Source organism: Camelus ferus, chromosome 14, assembly GCF_009834535.1.
Source record: "Camelus ferus isolate YT-003-E chromosome 14, BCGSAC_Cfer_1.0, whole genome shotgun sequence".
NCBI lineage: Eukaryota > Metazoa > Chordata > Mammalia > Artiodactyla > Camelidae > Camelus > Camelus ferus.
In genome coordinates this window covers 33,443,561-33,456,448 of record NC_045709.1, presented here as the reverse complement: position 1 = coordinate 33,456,448, position 12,888 = coordinate 33,443,561, and the positions used below count along the sequence as shown (strand labels likewise).

The following is a 12,888-nucleotide window of genomic DNA, read 5'->3' as shown; positions in this document are numbered from 1 at the left end:
CCGAAATATTATTGTTTCACCATGTAATCAATATAAAAGTGATTGAGATGCCTTCTATTATTTTTTCATGCCCGCCTTCAAAGCCCAGCACTTATTTTATGCTTACAGCACATCTCCGTTTGGAGGGGCTACAGTTCAAGGGCTCAGCAGCTGCATGTGGCTAGTGCCTGCCCTACTGGAGGTGTGACTGCAGACATTTTATTATATTAACTTTAATCTTCATAGCAATCTTGTAAGTCAGGCATTATTACTTGCATTTTTTACATGAAGAAATCAAGGCTGAGAAAGGTTGAGATTCTTGTGATGTGACTATTGAATTCTGCAACTGGGGTCTGGCTAACTGTATAAATGCAGATACGTCCACATCTGTCCTCATCTAGACCTAGTTAACATACAGGGGATTTATTTCCTCTTCACTAGTGTCAAATTCCACTTGATTGTGGGTCCCAGCCCCTCCTTTCTTCTCCAGGACCTTATGCTGTCTCTAGTTTATAGCCAGTCTCTCCCTCTCAGTGGTGTCTATCAGTGCTTAACTGGATGATGAAACTTGATGGGTCTCAGTCCCTCACACATCCACCTCCTCTCCATCACCATTTGATTCCTAAATATTTCTCAGGTTCAGTCCACATTTCAACAACTTGACTGCTGCTTGGCTACCCCAAGCCACCTTCATCTCTACCGTGGGTAAGTGCAGCGGTCTCTTTGCTGGTCTGCTCACATCTTCTTTGCTGCCCTCCAGTTCCTTCCCCACCAACAGCCAGAGTGATCTTTTCAAAACATAGATCTGATCATGTCACTTTTCTGCTTTGAAACCTCTCATGGTTTAAGATAAAGACCATGTGGTCTGCAAATCCTGGCATAATCTGGCTCTAGTCACCTTTACTCCATCAAGTGACTCTCCCCCTTGGACTTGGTTCACCAAATGCTTTAGCTTTCTCACCACAGGGCCTTTGCACATGCTGTTTCTTCTTCATGTCCAGTCTAGTTTTTCTCAACCTCAGCACTACTGGCATTTGGGGTCAGATCATTCTTTTTTTTGGGGGGGGGGGTTCCTGTGTATTGTATACAGTAGCATCCTCCCGCCCCCATCAGTTGTGACAGCCAGAAACATCTCCAGGCATTGCTAACTGTCCCCTGGGTGGGAAGGAGGTATATGTGTGTGTAAAAACCTCCCTTGTTGAGAACTAGTGGTCTAGAATGATCTTCTTCCTTTCTGCCTATCAACTCTCAGTTCAGAAGTCACCTTCTCCGGGAACCCCTTCCTGACTCTTCAGGCTAGACCCAGTTTCCCTCCACAGTTATTAATGACGTAACTCTTGACAACTGCTGTCTCTCACTGCACTGTCTGCTGCGTGAGGGCAAGGGGCCATGCCCACTTCCCTCCCAGTGCCTAGGAGGGTATTTGGCATATAAGGACACTTAATATTTGTCGAATGAAGGAATGAATGCATTTAAGTTCAAATCTGTCTGCTGCAAAAAACTGTACCTTCCTCCAAAAGTCTAGTCTATCATTTACTGAGGCAAGGACTGAGCCAAGTACCTCATGACTATGAGGGAGGTCTTATTATGCCCATTTTGTAGATGGGAAACTAAAGCTTAAGCAATGCTAAATGACTTGCCTATGATGTCAAAGCGCTAGAGCAAAGACCCAAATCTAGGTTTTCTCACACCGAAGTCCAAGCTGATAGGTGTGAATATGAACACAGATGTCCAGTGCTTTGCTGTGGGGCTCGGTTCTCTAGTCTGCATGACTCAGTCATTTGAAATAAAATGTAAAGGATCATGCTTAAGAAATGCAACAGAATCAGAATTCCAAAGAGCCCTGTGAAGGCAAAGCAGGCTACATCTACAGGATGGAGTTTCTAGGAAGTAAATGTAAGACTGCATCTAAACAGGGAAGAAATCTAGCATACAAATGAACAAAAAATAACCCCAAACCACCTGCCAGGGTTTCGTGATGTTCACAATCAGGGAGGTGAAGGACGATGATCAGGACTCTCGGATTTCCCAAACCGGCAACAATCCCTGCTTGTTTTGTCACCGCCCCCACCCCCAATCCCTTACTGTGATTAGCAGTAAAAACAGTGTAAAAAAAAAAAAAAAAAAAAAAGTAAGAGGGGGACTGCTTCCAGATTCCCACTTCAGTCTTGATAAAAAAGAAGCCCAAGAAATAAAGAGGGTGGTCACCTTATGATGGGAAAAGGAGGGAGAACAGAGAAGCAGCACGGAGCACTTCCAAACTCTGCAGAGATAAAAGACTTCCTGGAGTATCAGTCAAACTAATGACTGTTTTCTCTGGACAGAAGACAGCTGCGATGGAAACCCTGAGACAGAGCCCTGAAAGCTAAGGAGATTCGTCCTGTAGGCGGGGATCCCAGATCTGCACATCTTGATTTGACCCTAAAGTTTTAGTATCAGTAGGGAAAAAAAAAAGAATCCCGAAGGAGCTTTTACAAGAAATATTTTTCCTTTACTCTCAAGAGACAAGCACTGTTTTAAAGAAAGAGACTTGCTTTTAAAAAAGAAAAATCAACAAGCATACAGAGCATCTATTATCTGCCAAGCTAAGCACTAAAGAAACATAAATAAGGCAGCTTGTGCCCCGAGGAGCTCTATAAAGTGTTACTGTTGTTTTGGGATCATTTCAGAGATGTTTGGAACACAGTACTTTCTTTTCTGATGTATCCCAACCATCATAAGTTACAATGACTGATTTACAACTCTATGTGGGTCTGCCCCCCAAAAAGTGAGTGGAGAGAATCAAATTTATCTCGATGTTCTCTGAACCTGGATGACTCCACAGTGCAATTCTACTAAATGGTCCCTAAAACCAAATAGAAGCCACATGTCAGAAAGAATGGGTTGGTCACTTTGATTTCATTTTAAGGGAAAGGAGGAAAAAGAGTTCATTCACTTGAAAATCATCTATTAAGAAGGCAGTATGACATTTTTACACCAGTTTGTGTAATAATTTTACTGCATAAGAAATTACAGGGCTTGCATAAATCATTAGGGCAACAGCAACAGATAGGAGAATAAACAAAACGAACATGATTATTCTGATCCAATGAAACAGGATAATACTCCAATTCTTAAAAACATCACAAACTCCCCAACGTGGTTCCTTTTGAGAGAGAATCTACCTCTTGCCTTTTCTGGATACAGTAATGACTGTGGTTTCATAAAGCTCAATGGAAAACTGCTTTACAGTTAAAAACATAAAAAAGCAACTTACGTAGAAGTGTAGCCCTCTTAATACTGGATATAACAAAAATAAAGACATCAAGCTGCCTGCTTTTGCCTAAAGCAAGGCTTGACTTTTCTATTAATAGTGACACTTTACATAGAATACTACATAATTTCCTAGGTTATGAAACAGCACAAGTTGGAGAATCCCAAAAATATTGCAGGAGTGAATTTCTTCCAATGGAAAAAAGTATAAATGCACTAGATGTTAAAATTTCCATTTTTCATTCAATTATTTGCCTTGTTCAAAACAGAAAAATACAAATAAATATTTTTCCTTATAAATGAAGTTCATAGCATAGTGTTTGAAAAAGAAAGATTAAAAAACCAAAAATCTTAATTTACTCTTCCTTGTCATTAAATAAAAATTCTAATATACAGACACATTGGATATTTACATAAATTGTAGGAGTCAGTTTGTCACTTCTTGTTTACAATCCGTGTTTGATACTATGAGTCTCTACACTACACGACCCACATCCCAAATGCAGGTTTAATTCTGCTCTAAGTTGCTCAAGATAATTTTTTTCTCTTTTTCTTTTTAATTAAAAAAGACTTCATCCTTGGAATTTTGGAATTTACACTTGAGTTGTCTGAAAAAATACAATTTCAATGCAAAAACCACATCAAGCATTCAAGAGTATATTGCTGGTGCTGTAATCTTTTTGCATGTCTTTGTTTTCATAGGAAAAAAGCAATAAAATAAGCAACATGTAAGACTTTTAAATGGTTAAAATGTAAGCATGTCACATTAATGATATTCCTCATGCACTCACACACAAACTCAAAAAATGGAGGAAAAAGGATCAGACGTCTTTCTTTTGCATTTGTTCTAACTTTCTTCTTAGAAGACCATAATTCTCCTTAGTTCCTGATGCAGTCGGGTCAAGATGCAGAGAGATTTCATAGTGTTTCTTGGCCAAGTCTAGATGCCCCCAACGATGATAAAGTACAGCTGAAATAGCAAGAGATCGATTTCACTGGAAATACTTCCATGAGACTGTGGTATCTCCAACCACTTGTACCAAGAAATATTACAGAACCTCTCCAAGCAGTTTTCAAAAGTCATTGTTTCAAACAATAGTGTTTGTACTGCAGACTTTATTTATTGTAACCACACTCCCTGATGACTGTCCATTTAACCACCCCCAGTTACTCCTGGGGGGTCTTCACATCACTAGGCGTGATCCATCTCCCTACAGCAACAGTATCACATAAAGAACTAAAAGGAAGAGGATGCTAAGTTTCTTAACGCTGCCATGAAATTTCTGGGAAGCCAGGCTAGAAAGGGCTGGGCTCCCACACTTAGTGCCTTGACCATGTAGAAGACCAGTCATTTACTTTAATAAAGAGTCCTCTACACTTTTGGCAAAATAATAGCTTGTTCATTGCCCGCTGGAATTAAGGGCTCTAACATCAAGATCTGACCATAAAATGATAGTTAAAATAAATCTACTTACTAGAATGCTAAGCCTCTGACTATTACAATGATTCTGTAAGTAAAACTAGCTTTCTACACAGGCAGAAGAACAAATACTGATGCTTCATGACTTTTGCAATGAGAAGCTACAGAGTCTTTAGGGAACAGATTTGGTGGAAAAAATACTCGTGTGACTGAGCCTTCCAAACATCAACGTGCCGTGCTCTAAAAATCTGAACTACTGAGAGGCAAACGTAGAAGAAAGGAATTCTACATAATAAATCACTGTAAATGCATTTTTAGCCAAGACTTAGGAGGACATAAGAAGACAGGGAAGACCAGGCTAGAATGGACGGTCCACTATAGAAGAGGCAAAAGGACAGACGGCAGACTGCAAACTTTCAAAGTCCTTCTCAGTTTAATGTTCTGGGATCCATCACACAAAGGAAGAAAATCTGAACTGTATCATCAGAAGGTGATTAACTGGTGGCAGTGAGGGGTTGTTCTGACCACACCATTCAGATTTGTAAGTATGACTATTATTTAGCTACCCTGTTGATGTAATAACCTCTTTAAAAAGACCATGTTTTAGAATCAGATTATAAAGGCCAGTACAGGCTAGATTTGAAAAGCAACTTTCCCAACATTGATTTTACAGAAATGCACCCATTTCATTAAAATTACATAGAATTTCGGTATGACTCAAAATGAAAAATTTCCTTACCCAAATTGCCATGGTAACTTGCAGCATTTGGGTGAGCTTTAATTGCTTTGAGGAATAAGGCTTCAGATTCCTAAAAAAATGAAATAATAAGAAATAAGGTCCTGCACACGATGCACAAGTTTTATGCAGTTTTGCCGCCTATGGTTTTCAAACTTTGGACGTGCTCGTTTTGTTCCTGTGAATCCTCCTTCCAGAAACACTTGAGAGGCCCCAGACAGCCACACCCTGTTGAGAAGAGGCTCCAGAAGGTCTATGCATCGGGGAAGTGTGTGCCTGGGCAAAGGTGACAGGGCAGTAGGAAGGGGCTGGTGGCCACAAGGAGGATGAATACTCTGTCACCTGCCTCCCTGAAGGGGTGGGAATTCTGCAACATCGAGCAAGCAGCTCAGTTCAGCGTGCAGGGGAGGATGGGCAAAGGTCAAAACAGGAGAGTGCAGGGCTGCCAAGGACACCCTTGGAAGTGTCACTTCCGGTCAGCATCGATGACCACATTACCAAGATTCTCAAGATAGGAGGTGGGAGTCTATTTACCTCCCCTAAGAACACACAACCCCCTCGGCAACCCAGAAGCAGCCCACTCAGCTGGAAAAAAGACCAGAGAGAATAAGGGAGGAACAGCCACCTGTCACCCTAGCCACCGCAGGACTGTAGGTGACTGTGACCAAACGTCCTGATGTGCGGGAACCGATCCTCATAGACTTGAATCTCCCCCACAGTATTCACTTCTAATCTGGCCACCAAGAAACACGGCCAAGCGTTTTCACACCTGCTCATCGTGGGACCATGGCCAATGGGATGGTTCCCTTCTACCATGATCCTGAGAAATAAAGATGCTGTTCACTATTCTCGGCCACAGCTGTAGGAGCAGCTACTCACACCATCTACATTCGGGTTTCTCAAGGGCCACCCACGCTTTAATCAGGATCAAGGGCTAAGGCTCAACAACCACGGCTGGGGCTCGGGGACAGGTCTGTCCCTTCTATCTGCCCGACCTGAGCTTCTCCCGGGGCGGGGGCTTCCCATGTCCAGGATCACGCATTTTATAGCCCAGGAGACCAGCTTCCCTGCTCTGTGCTGGCCTGCAGCGCTCCTGGGAAACTCCGGAGAAACAGGCTGGGAGTCTGGGCAAACATCTCTGAAACCACAACCTTTTAGACAGAGCTGGCAGGGAAAAAGTTGTCTTTTAGAAATGTCATCTGTGAGGGCCTGAATAAAGATATCAGGATGGCATACAGATGTCAGTAAATGTCACTCTCAGAACTCAGCTCAAGGTCGGTGCCTACAGTCTGACTTTCAGGAGTGAACGCTCCTTCAAGGAAGTCTAAGATTTTCCTGCCACGTTAGGTAGGCTGCAAACAAAAACAAAAACAAAGCAAACAAACCAAAAAATCAGATGAATTGTGTCGATTTGTGCTGGTTTGTAGCTGCGCTGTTTCTGATTAATTTCAAACATTTCCCTTTAAAACCTCAAATCTGAGAACTGAGAAGGCCAGGGAACGCTAATCTACTTTAAAATGCTCCTCTTCCTGCAAACGAAGCAGTGTTAACTCACGACCATGATTTAGAGATAAAAGCAAGTTTGGAGTTCTCCGGCGGACGCCCGATTCATTGCTTGATTCATTTAACTAATTTCACGCTCGTGGACATCACTCAGGATGACAGGGGTCAGACTCGGGTTTGGAGGATGTAGTGGAGTTCAGGAGAGTGGGCGCAGCGGGGCAGGGTACAGGGCTTACAGTCTGCTCGGGGGCTGCTGCTCTTGGCAAGGCAAGGCTGGTGGGTGGAAAGGGGTATGAGGTTGGGCAAGGTAATGGGGGAAGGAAAAATGACTCAAAGTTTCTGAGCCTGGGCACGCTGACAAGAGAAGGGGCATCAGGAGGAAGAGTGGGTCTGTGGGGGACGGTGAGTGTGTGTTACACGCTCCATCTCAGGTAACCTTGTGTCAGCCCTGAGAGGATGCTTCAGTGGCCCCGGAACTGCACCCGGGCCCTGGGAGGCAGGACCGGGCTGGAGGCCTTGTTAGAACACAAACATCTGCATGTACTCAAAGCCCATGAAATGCTCATCTATTAAATCAGGCTTTTTAACAGACCTGTTCTGGGAAGCACTGAACTATTTATAGACTGATCTTCTGTGGAGGTTCAAGGATGCTGCCCAGCCCAGGGGGAGGAGCTGATTTATGCCGATTAACAAATAAATAAACTCATATTTAAAATAGGGGATTTTTTTTTCATCGACAGGTAAAAGAACATAATTTTCTAAAGGGCATTAGACAAACTGTATTTGACCAAGGTTTAGGGTAACACATGGGACAGAGGAAGGCCCTACAAAAAAGCAGGAGAGGGTCAGTCCTGTCGAGGCGGCGAGGACTGGGCAGTCGGAGGTCATCTCAGCCACCCCGGCCGGCAGGGCTGCAACATCACCACAGCCACATCCTTAAACCCACCTCTGTTCTCTCATCCAGCATTTCCCGAGGGACACCCTGCGGACCACCCAGCTGGGAGGGTAACATGGGTGGTCCAGTACGAGGATGAAACCACGAATCACAGAGCAAGAGTAGTTCCCTCTTCAATTTGCCTTCCTTTCTTCTGGTTCAGCTGAGACAAAGTCTCCGTTTGGTGGTGGTTTGGGGTCACCCCCCTAACACCTGAAGCTAACAGAAGGCCACCCTCAGGCTCAGAGCCCTGGCCAACAGTGGTACCTACCTGAGATTTAGTAACATTATTCTATCTTCAGTTCCCTTATATTTCTAGCAGTGATAGCACATTTCCACTTTAAGTACAATTTGTGTTAAGAATTTAATGAAAACTATCAAGTAGATAATAAGTAGTATCTAAATATGGCCAAAAAAAAAAATTCATGAGTTCATCTTCTGTTTCGTTATCTTAGGCTCAGCGCCCTGGCCTCGACAGTTAGGATGCAAAAATGTGTAGAGAAACGGGAAACCCATTTCTCCATTCTGCTTTATGGAGTACTGCCTACTTAATCTAGAAAAACAAAAACAAAAACAAAAGCAAAAGCAAAAACACTGTGAACTGGAAGCCAAATCAACTCCAGGTTTGTCACCTTAATAGGAAGTCCAGTTCATAGGCTGTGGGATGACAGAAAAATCAATACAACGATCGTATAAGCTGCATCTTGAAGATGACTCGCTGAAGCTGGTTACTGGACCCCTGCCCGTCCCAGGCTGACAGACAGCTGGAAAGTCATCAGAGGGGAACCCACACACCACACCTCCCTCCTCTCTACACAAGTAGGTCTGCAAAAAATAAAACGAAACCCCTCAAAACATTATCTGTGGGCATAATCTAGAAATTAAAAAATGTATACTGAAGCTATTAAGCTCCCTATCATTCAAAAAGCAGAGAAATGCATGAAATCTCTCAACTATTGTTATAGAAAATTATACATATAATGATATTGAAATGAGCTGAATAGGAGAAGTAAATAACCTGAGACAAATATGAATTAATCATGACTTTTAGGCTTAGTGTGATCAAAATCTGATATGGCCCCTATTCAGAAAGGAAACGTTTCTCTCATGAAAGGACTAAGACATCCCTTCTAAAAGTGTGCTTTCTGTAACGTCTATGTTAGGAAGCCAGGATGCTGGTTAAAAATGCATGTTCCCTGCCCTAACCCAGCTGAGACACGGGGAGAAACATGGGCACCTGTATCCTTACAGGCCCCCTCAGTGATGCTCATACAGAAAATTAAAATCCGAGATCAGTGGTATTAGAAAACACTGAGTCCCCTTCGATACACAGGGAGTTAGGCACCTTCTGAGTCAGTCTACTCCTGGCCAACCCCAGGAGCCCAGTTAGAGCAAACATCAGCCCCAGATCAAACATCTTGTGGTTTTCATTGGTCAGAAACTTCTAGGGCCTTGGAATGACCTGTACCTTCCTGTAGATGAGGAAAAACTTGGAAGCAGCAAGAACCAGCCCAGTATCCCCGTGGACCATTATCCTTTTTGTGCAGAAGACGACACCCACAAATAAACCCAGAGCGCTGGCCCCATCACCAGGCACAGAATCACAGCTCCGTACCAGGACCGGGGCCGGGGCTGGGGCGTCAGCTAGGATGAGCCATCCCTGCTCCTCCTTTGGGTTTTTCCTCCCCTCCCACATTTGAGCAATGGTGGTGAACTCTGACCAGAAAGGATGTGGAGTTTGACTCCACAAATTCATCTTCTGGGCAGCTTCTCCAGGAAGCACACTGCCGGAGCCCCACTGGTACGTGGCCACCACCGTTTGGGTTTGGGTCCAATTCTGAATTGAACTGGGCAGAAGTTACATGTATGGCTCCTGTCAGATGCTGGCACTCACTGCAAGACATCACAGCCTTCAGTTCACACACCTTGTACTTCTGGGACTTCCCCAGCACGTTTGCCAATGAGAACATCAGAGAGTGATCGTCAGGTATCAATTCCAGGGCCTCCCTTCCAACGGCTTCAGCTTGGGCCAAATTGCCTTGAGTAAAAAAATGGAAAACTTGAAAAAAAAAGCTCACATTTTACTAGTATTTCAGTCACTTTAATTAACAGGGATTTTGTGCATTTATGCAGAACGACTAGGAATAAACTACTTAAGAAAATCAATGTGGAACATGTGATGCATGTGCACACATAATGCACACACGCGCGCGCACGCGCGATCCTATCAACTACAAAGCCCCTGCAGTCCAGCACAATTCTGACATAATACACAAACAGCTCTTGATTCAATTCTGTAAAAGCACGTAAAACCTAATTTTAATGTTCCCCCAGATACCAGTCATACCCAAATCGGAGAAAACCAGTCTGCAGCATAACAGTGTCACTGAGACACTTTAATAACTGAATATTTACCACATTGGAGCACACACTCTACACTTCCATTAGAAGCATGTGCCTGTCTCCTTCCACACTGCTTGGACGGCTCACCAGCTTTAAATTCTGCCGAATTAAAACTATCATTTCCTACGGATGGTTGGATTTTTAAAACTAGGGGAGCAGAGAAACTTCTAACTGATCAAGTCTCCCCTGGGCTCAGAACCAGATCGTCAGTTTATTAGCCTTATATCTAGAATAAGAATCTGTGAGTGTAGGTTTGAGGGTGTCTCCTTTGAGTACTGGCCATGCCCTTCAGCGCATGGACTTAGCACCATCCACTTGAAAAGCCCAGAAGCCATTCTTGCTGACCTCTGGGTACCTCCAGGAGCCCGGATGGTGGCCCTTGCCAGATAACAGGCTTCAGAAGAGACAAGATATGAGGACACACCTGCTAATGTTACTCAACACCAACTCCAAGTAAAGTGTCACTGTCCCAAACATTCACATTCCAATATATCAAAGGGGACTCCATTTTCTAGAAAATAGACATTTTGGTTATGCAAAATATTGAACGCCATAGTGACTAAAAAAAAAAAAAAAACCCACTCTAACACACACTAGGGAAAAAAAGCACACTGATCTACATCTCCTAATGAGCCAGCGGTGCTGAGCCATGGAGCCGTCCCCTCTGGTTCACGGAATCGACGTCTCCGTACCTGTGTTATCAAGGAGTATGATCATGTTGTTCCAAGCCAGGCTGTGCTCCGGCTTCAGCACGGTGGCATTTCTCCACGCGTTCAGCGCATCCACGTGACGATTTAGATCCGCATACTGAAAATAAAGCATGCAGCCCCAACATCAAGACACCATTTTTTTTTGCTCTAAGACATAACCAAATCAAACCCCAAACCTGAACTTATATCTACCGAGCTTCTCATTTTTCATATTAACTCATTTAATCCTTGAAACAATCTCAGTGAAGAGAACCAGCCCCATTTTACAGATGAAGTAACTGAGACACAGAGAAATGAGGTGACTTGCCCCAAGTCCCACATCTAGAAACGACAGAGCAGGGAATGGGACCCAGGAGTCCAGTTCCTGAGCCCACAACCTTTTTACCACCACCCATAATTTAGTGATTCCATGTCAAATCATGTTTCAGACTGCTGCAGAAAGGTCAAGTTAAAAATTTAATCATTCGTATTTTTCTTGAAAGACTCAGATAGTCTAGGTATTATTTAAGGTATTATTTTAAATGGTAACAAAATATTTAATGTGATTCAAAGCGACATGGGTCAAGGTCACCCTGTGAAAAGTGGTCTTGTAGCCTCTCCCTGCTTACATCTAAGTTTCATATAAAACTGTATGTTCAGATATACTTTATGAACTCTCTGGGAAAGCAGTAATGTAAACCCCTTTGGCCCTTTGGAGCCTGCCTGCCTCCTTCAGGAAGGAGAGAATGATCTGTTGCTTTCTTTTGAGAAGGAATGTTGTTTATCACTGATAACAGAATACAAAGTAGCTGGCTCTCAATCTGCATAGTTAATAAAAGCATGCAGAGGGAGAGAGTGGAGTGTTTTTGTAGCAGATGACTCTCTTGCCCTTTTAAATTCAGTTCAAACTGCACATTTCATCGGAATGAACTTGGTTCAAGTCTGCAAAAAAGTCCAAATCATTATAATTTATGAGAGTTTAAGGCTATTTCCTTTCTTACTGTCAAGTCTGTCTTTTCATTAGACAATAGAAATATTTTGACTTGCCCTATGACCCACACAGCAAATAGGTGGCACATTATGCAAGAAAAAGAAAGGTTTAATGAATTATGGAAACATTTGTGAAATAGTCCTTTGCTAAAGATGTTGTCAGAATTTCCCATGAGACTCAGAAACTCAAGATACAACATTTTAGCCCTTAAGTGAGGAAACGATATGTGAAGTTCAAAAACTTAAAATAATTTAGATTGCCTAATTATACCAACATTTAACTGTCTCTCTCTATCTGATTTCTCAGTCAATTCTCTCTAGCAAGTGACATGCATTTGAGTCATGTGGACAAGACCTGTGGTGACATTCTTTTTTAATGCACCCAGGAAAACCAGCAAAACTTCATTTACACCACAAAAAAAATTCTTCACATATTTTATTTTTTATTATTATTACTATTTATTAAAGAATAACCATAGACTGAATCAGGTAACATTTACTTTTATTTTGACTTGAACTTTGTCCTTTGTAGCATCTAGACAAAGTGAACAAGCACGCTAAGGGAAACAAAGAAACACGATACTTTAGCAAGAACTGCCCATCGAGAAAGTAATAAGCACGTTATTTACTTATAAGTCCTATGCTCATCCTTCTAGACTCTGCAAACTGCATTTCCCAGGATCCTCTGCCACTTGGCTTCTTGTTAAGCTTCTGCCAACAGGAGTCACAGGGGACCATCAGCTGGTTGGAAGCGGCAGCAGCCCTTCCCCCATTCCCGCTCTCTCCTTCCTTGTCCTTGGCAGTGTCTCTACAGCCCCAAGGATGGACTGTGGTCCTTCCTTCACGATCTCAGTTCCTGAGGTGGTGCAGCTCCTGCGATGTGGTGCCTTCTTGAGCTCTTGGATTTCTCCTCCCCCAACCCTACGGGGTATCCTCTAACTCTCTGAGTTAGTATCACCTATCCACGTGTGCTCTACCAGCA

General features: G+C 43.0%; 1 protein-coding gene across 2 annotated transcripts in view; it reads right to left on the bottom strand.

Moving 5' to 3' along the window:
* Positions 1-2,909: 2,909 nt before the first annotated feature.
* The window catches only part of TMTC4 (transmembrane O-mannosyltransferase targeting cadherins 4), a 55,987-nt gene continuing 46,008 nt past the window's right edge, over positions 2,910-12,888 (bottom strand). For both annotated transcript variants that reach the window (XM_032496714.1, XM_032496715.1), the window contains exons 15-18: positions 10,920-11,034; positions 9,750-9,862; positions 5,391-5,460; positions 2,910-4,201 (exon numbers count right to left, since the gene is read on the bottom strand). In XM_032496714.1, coding sequence (XP_032352605.1) covers positions 4,053-4,201; positions 5,391-5,460; positions 9,750-9,862; positions 10,920-11,034 — 447 coding nt within the window. In that variant the 3' untranslated portion in view covers positions 2,910-4,052. The remainder of the gene's footprint in view (positions 4,202-5,390; positions 5,461-9,749; positions 9,863-10,919; positions 11,035-12,888) is intronic.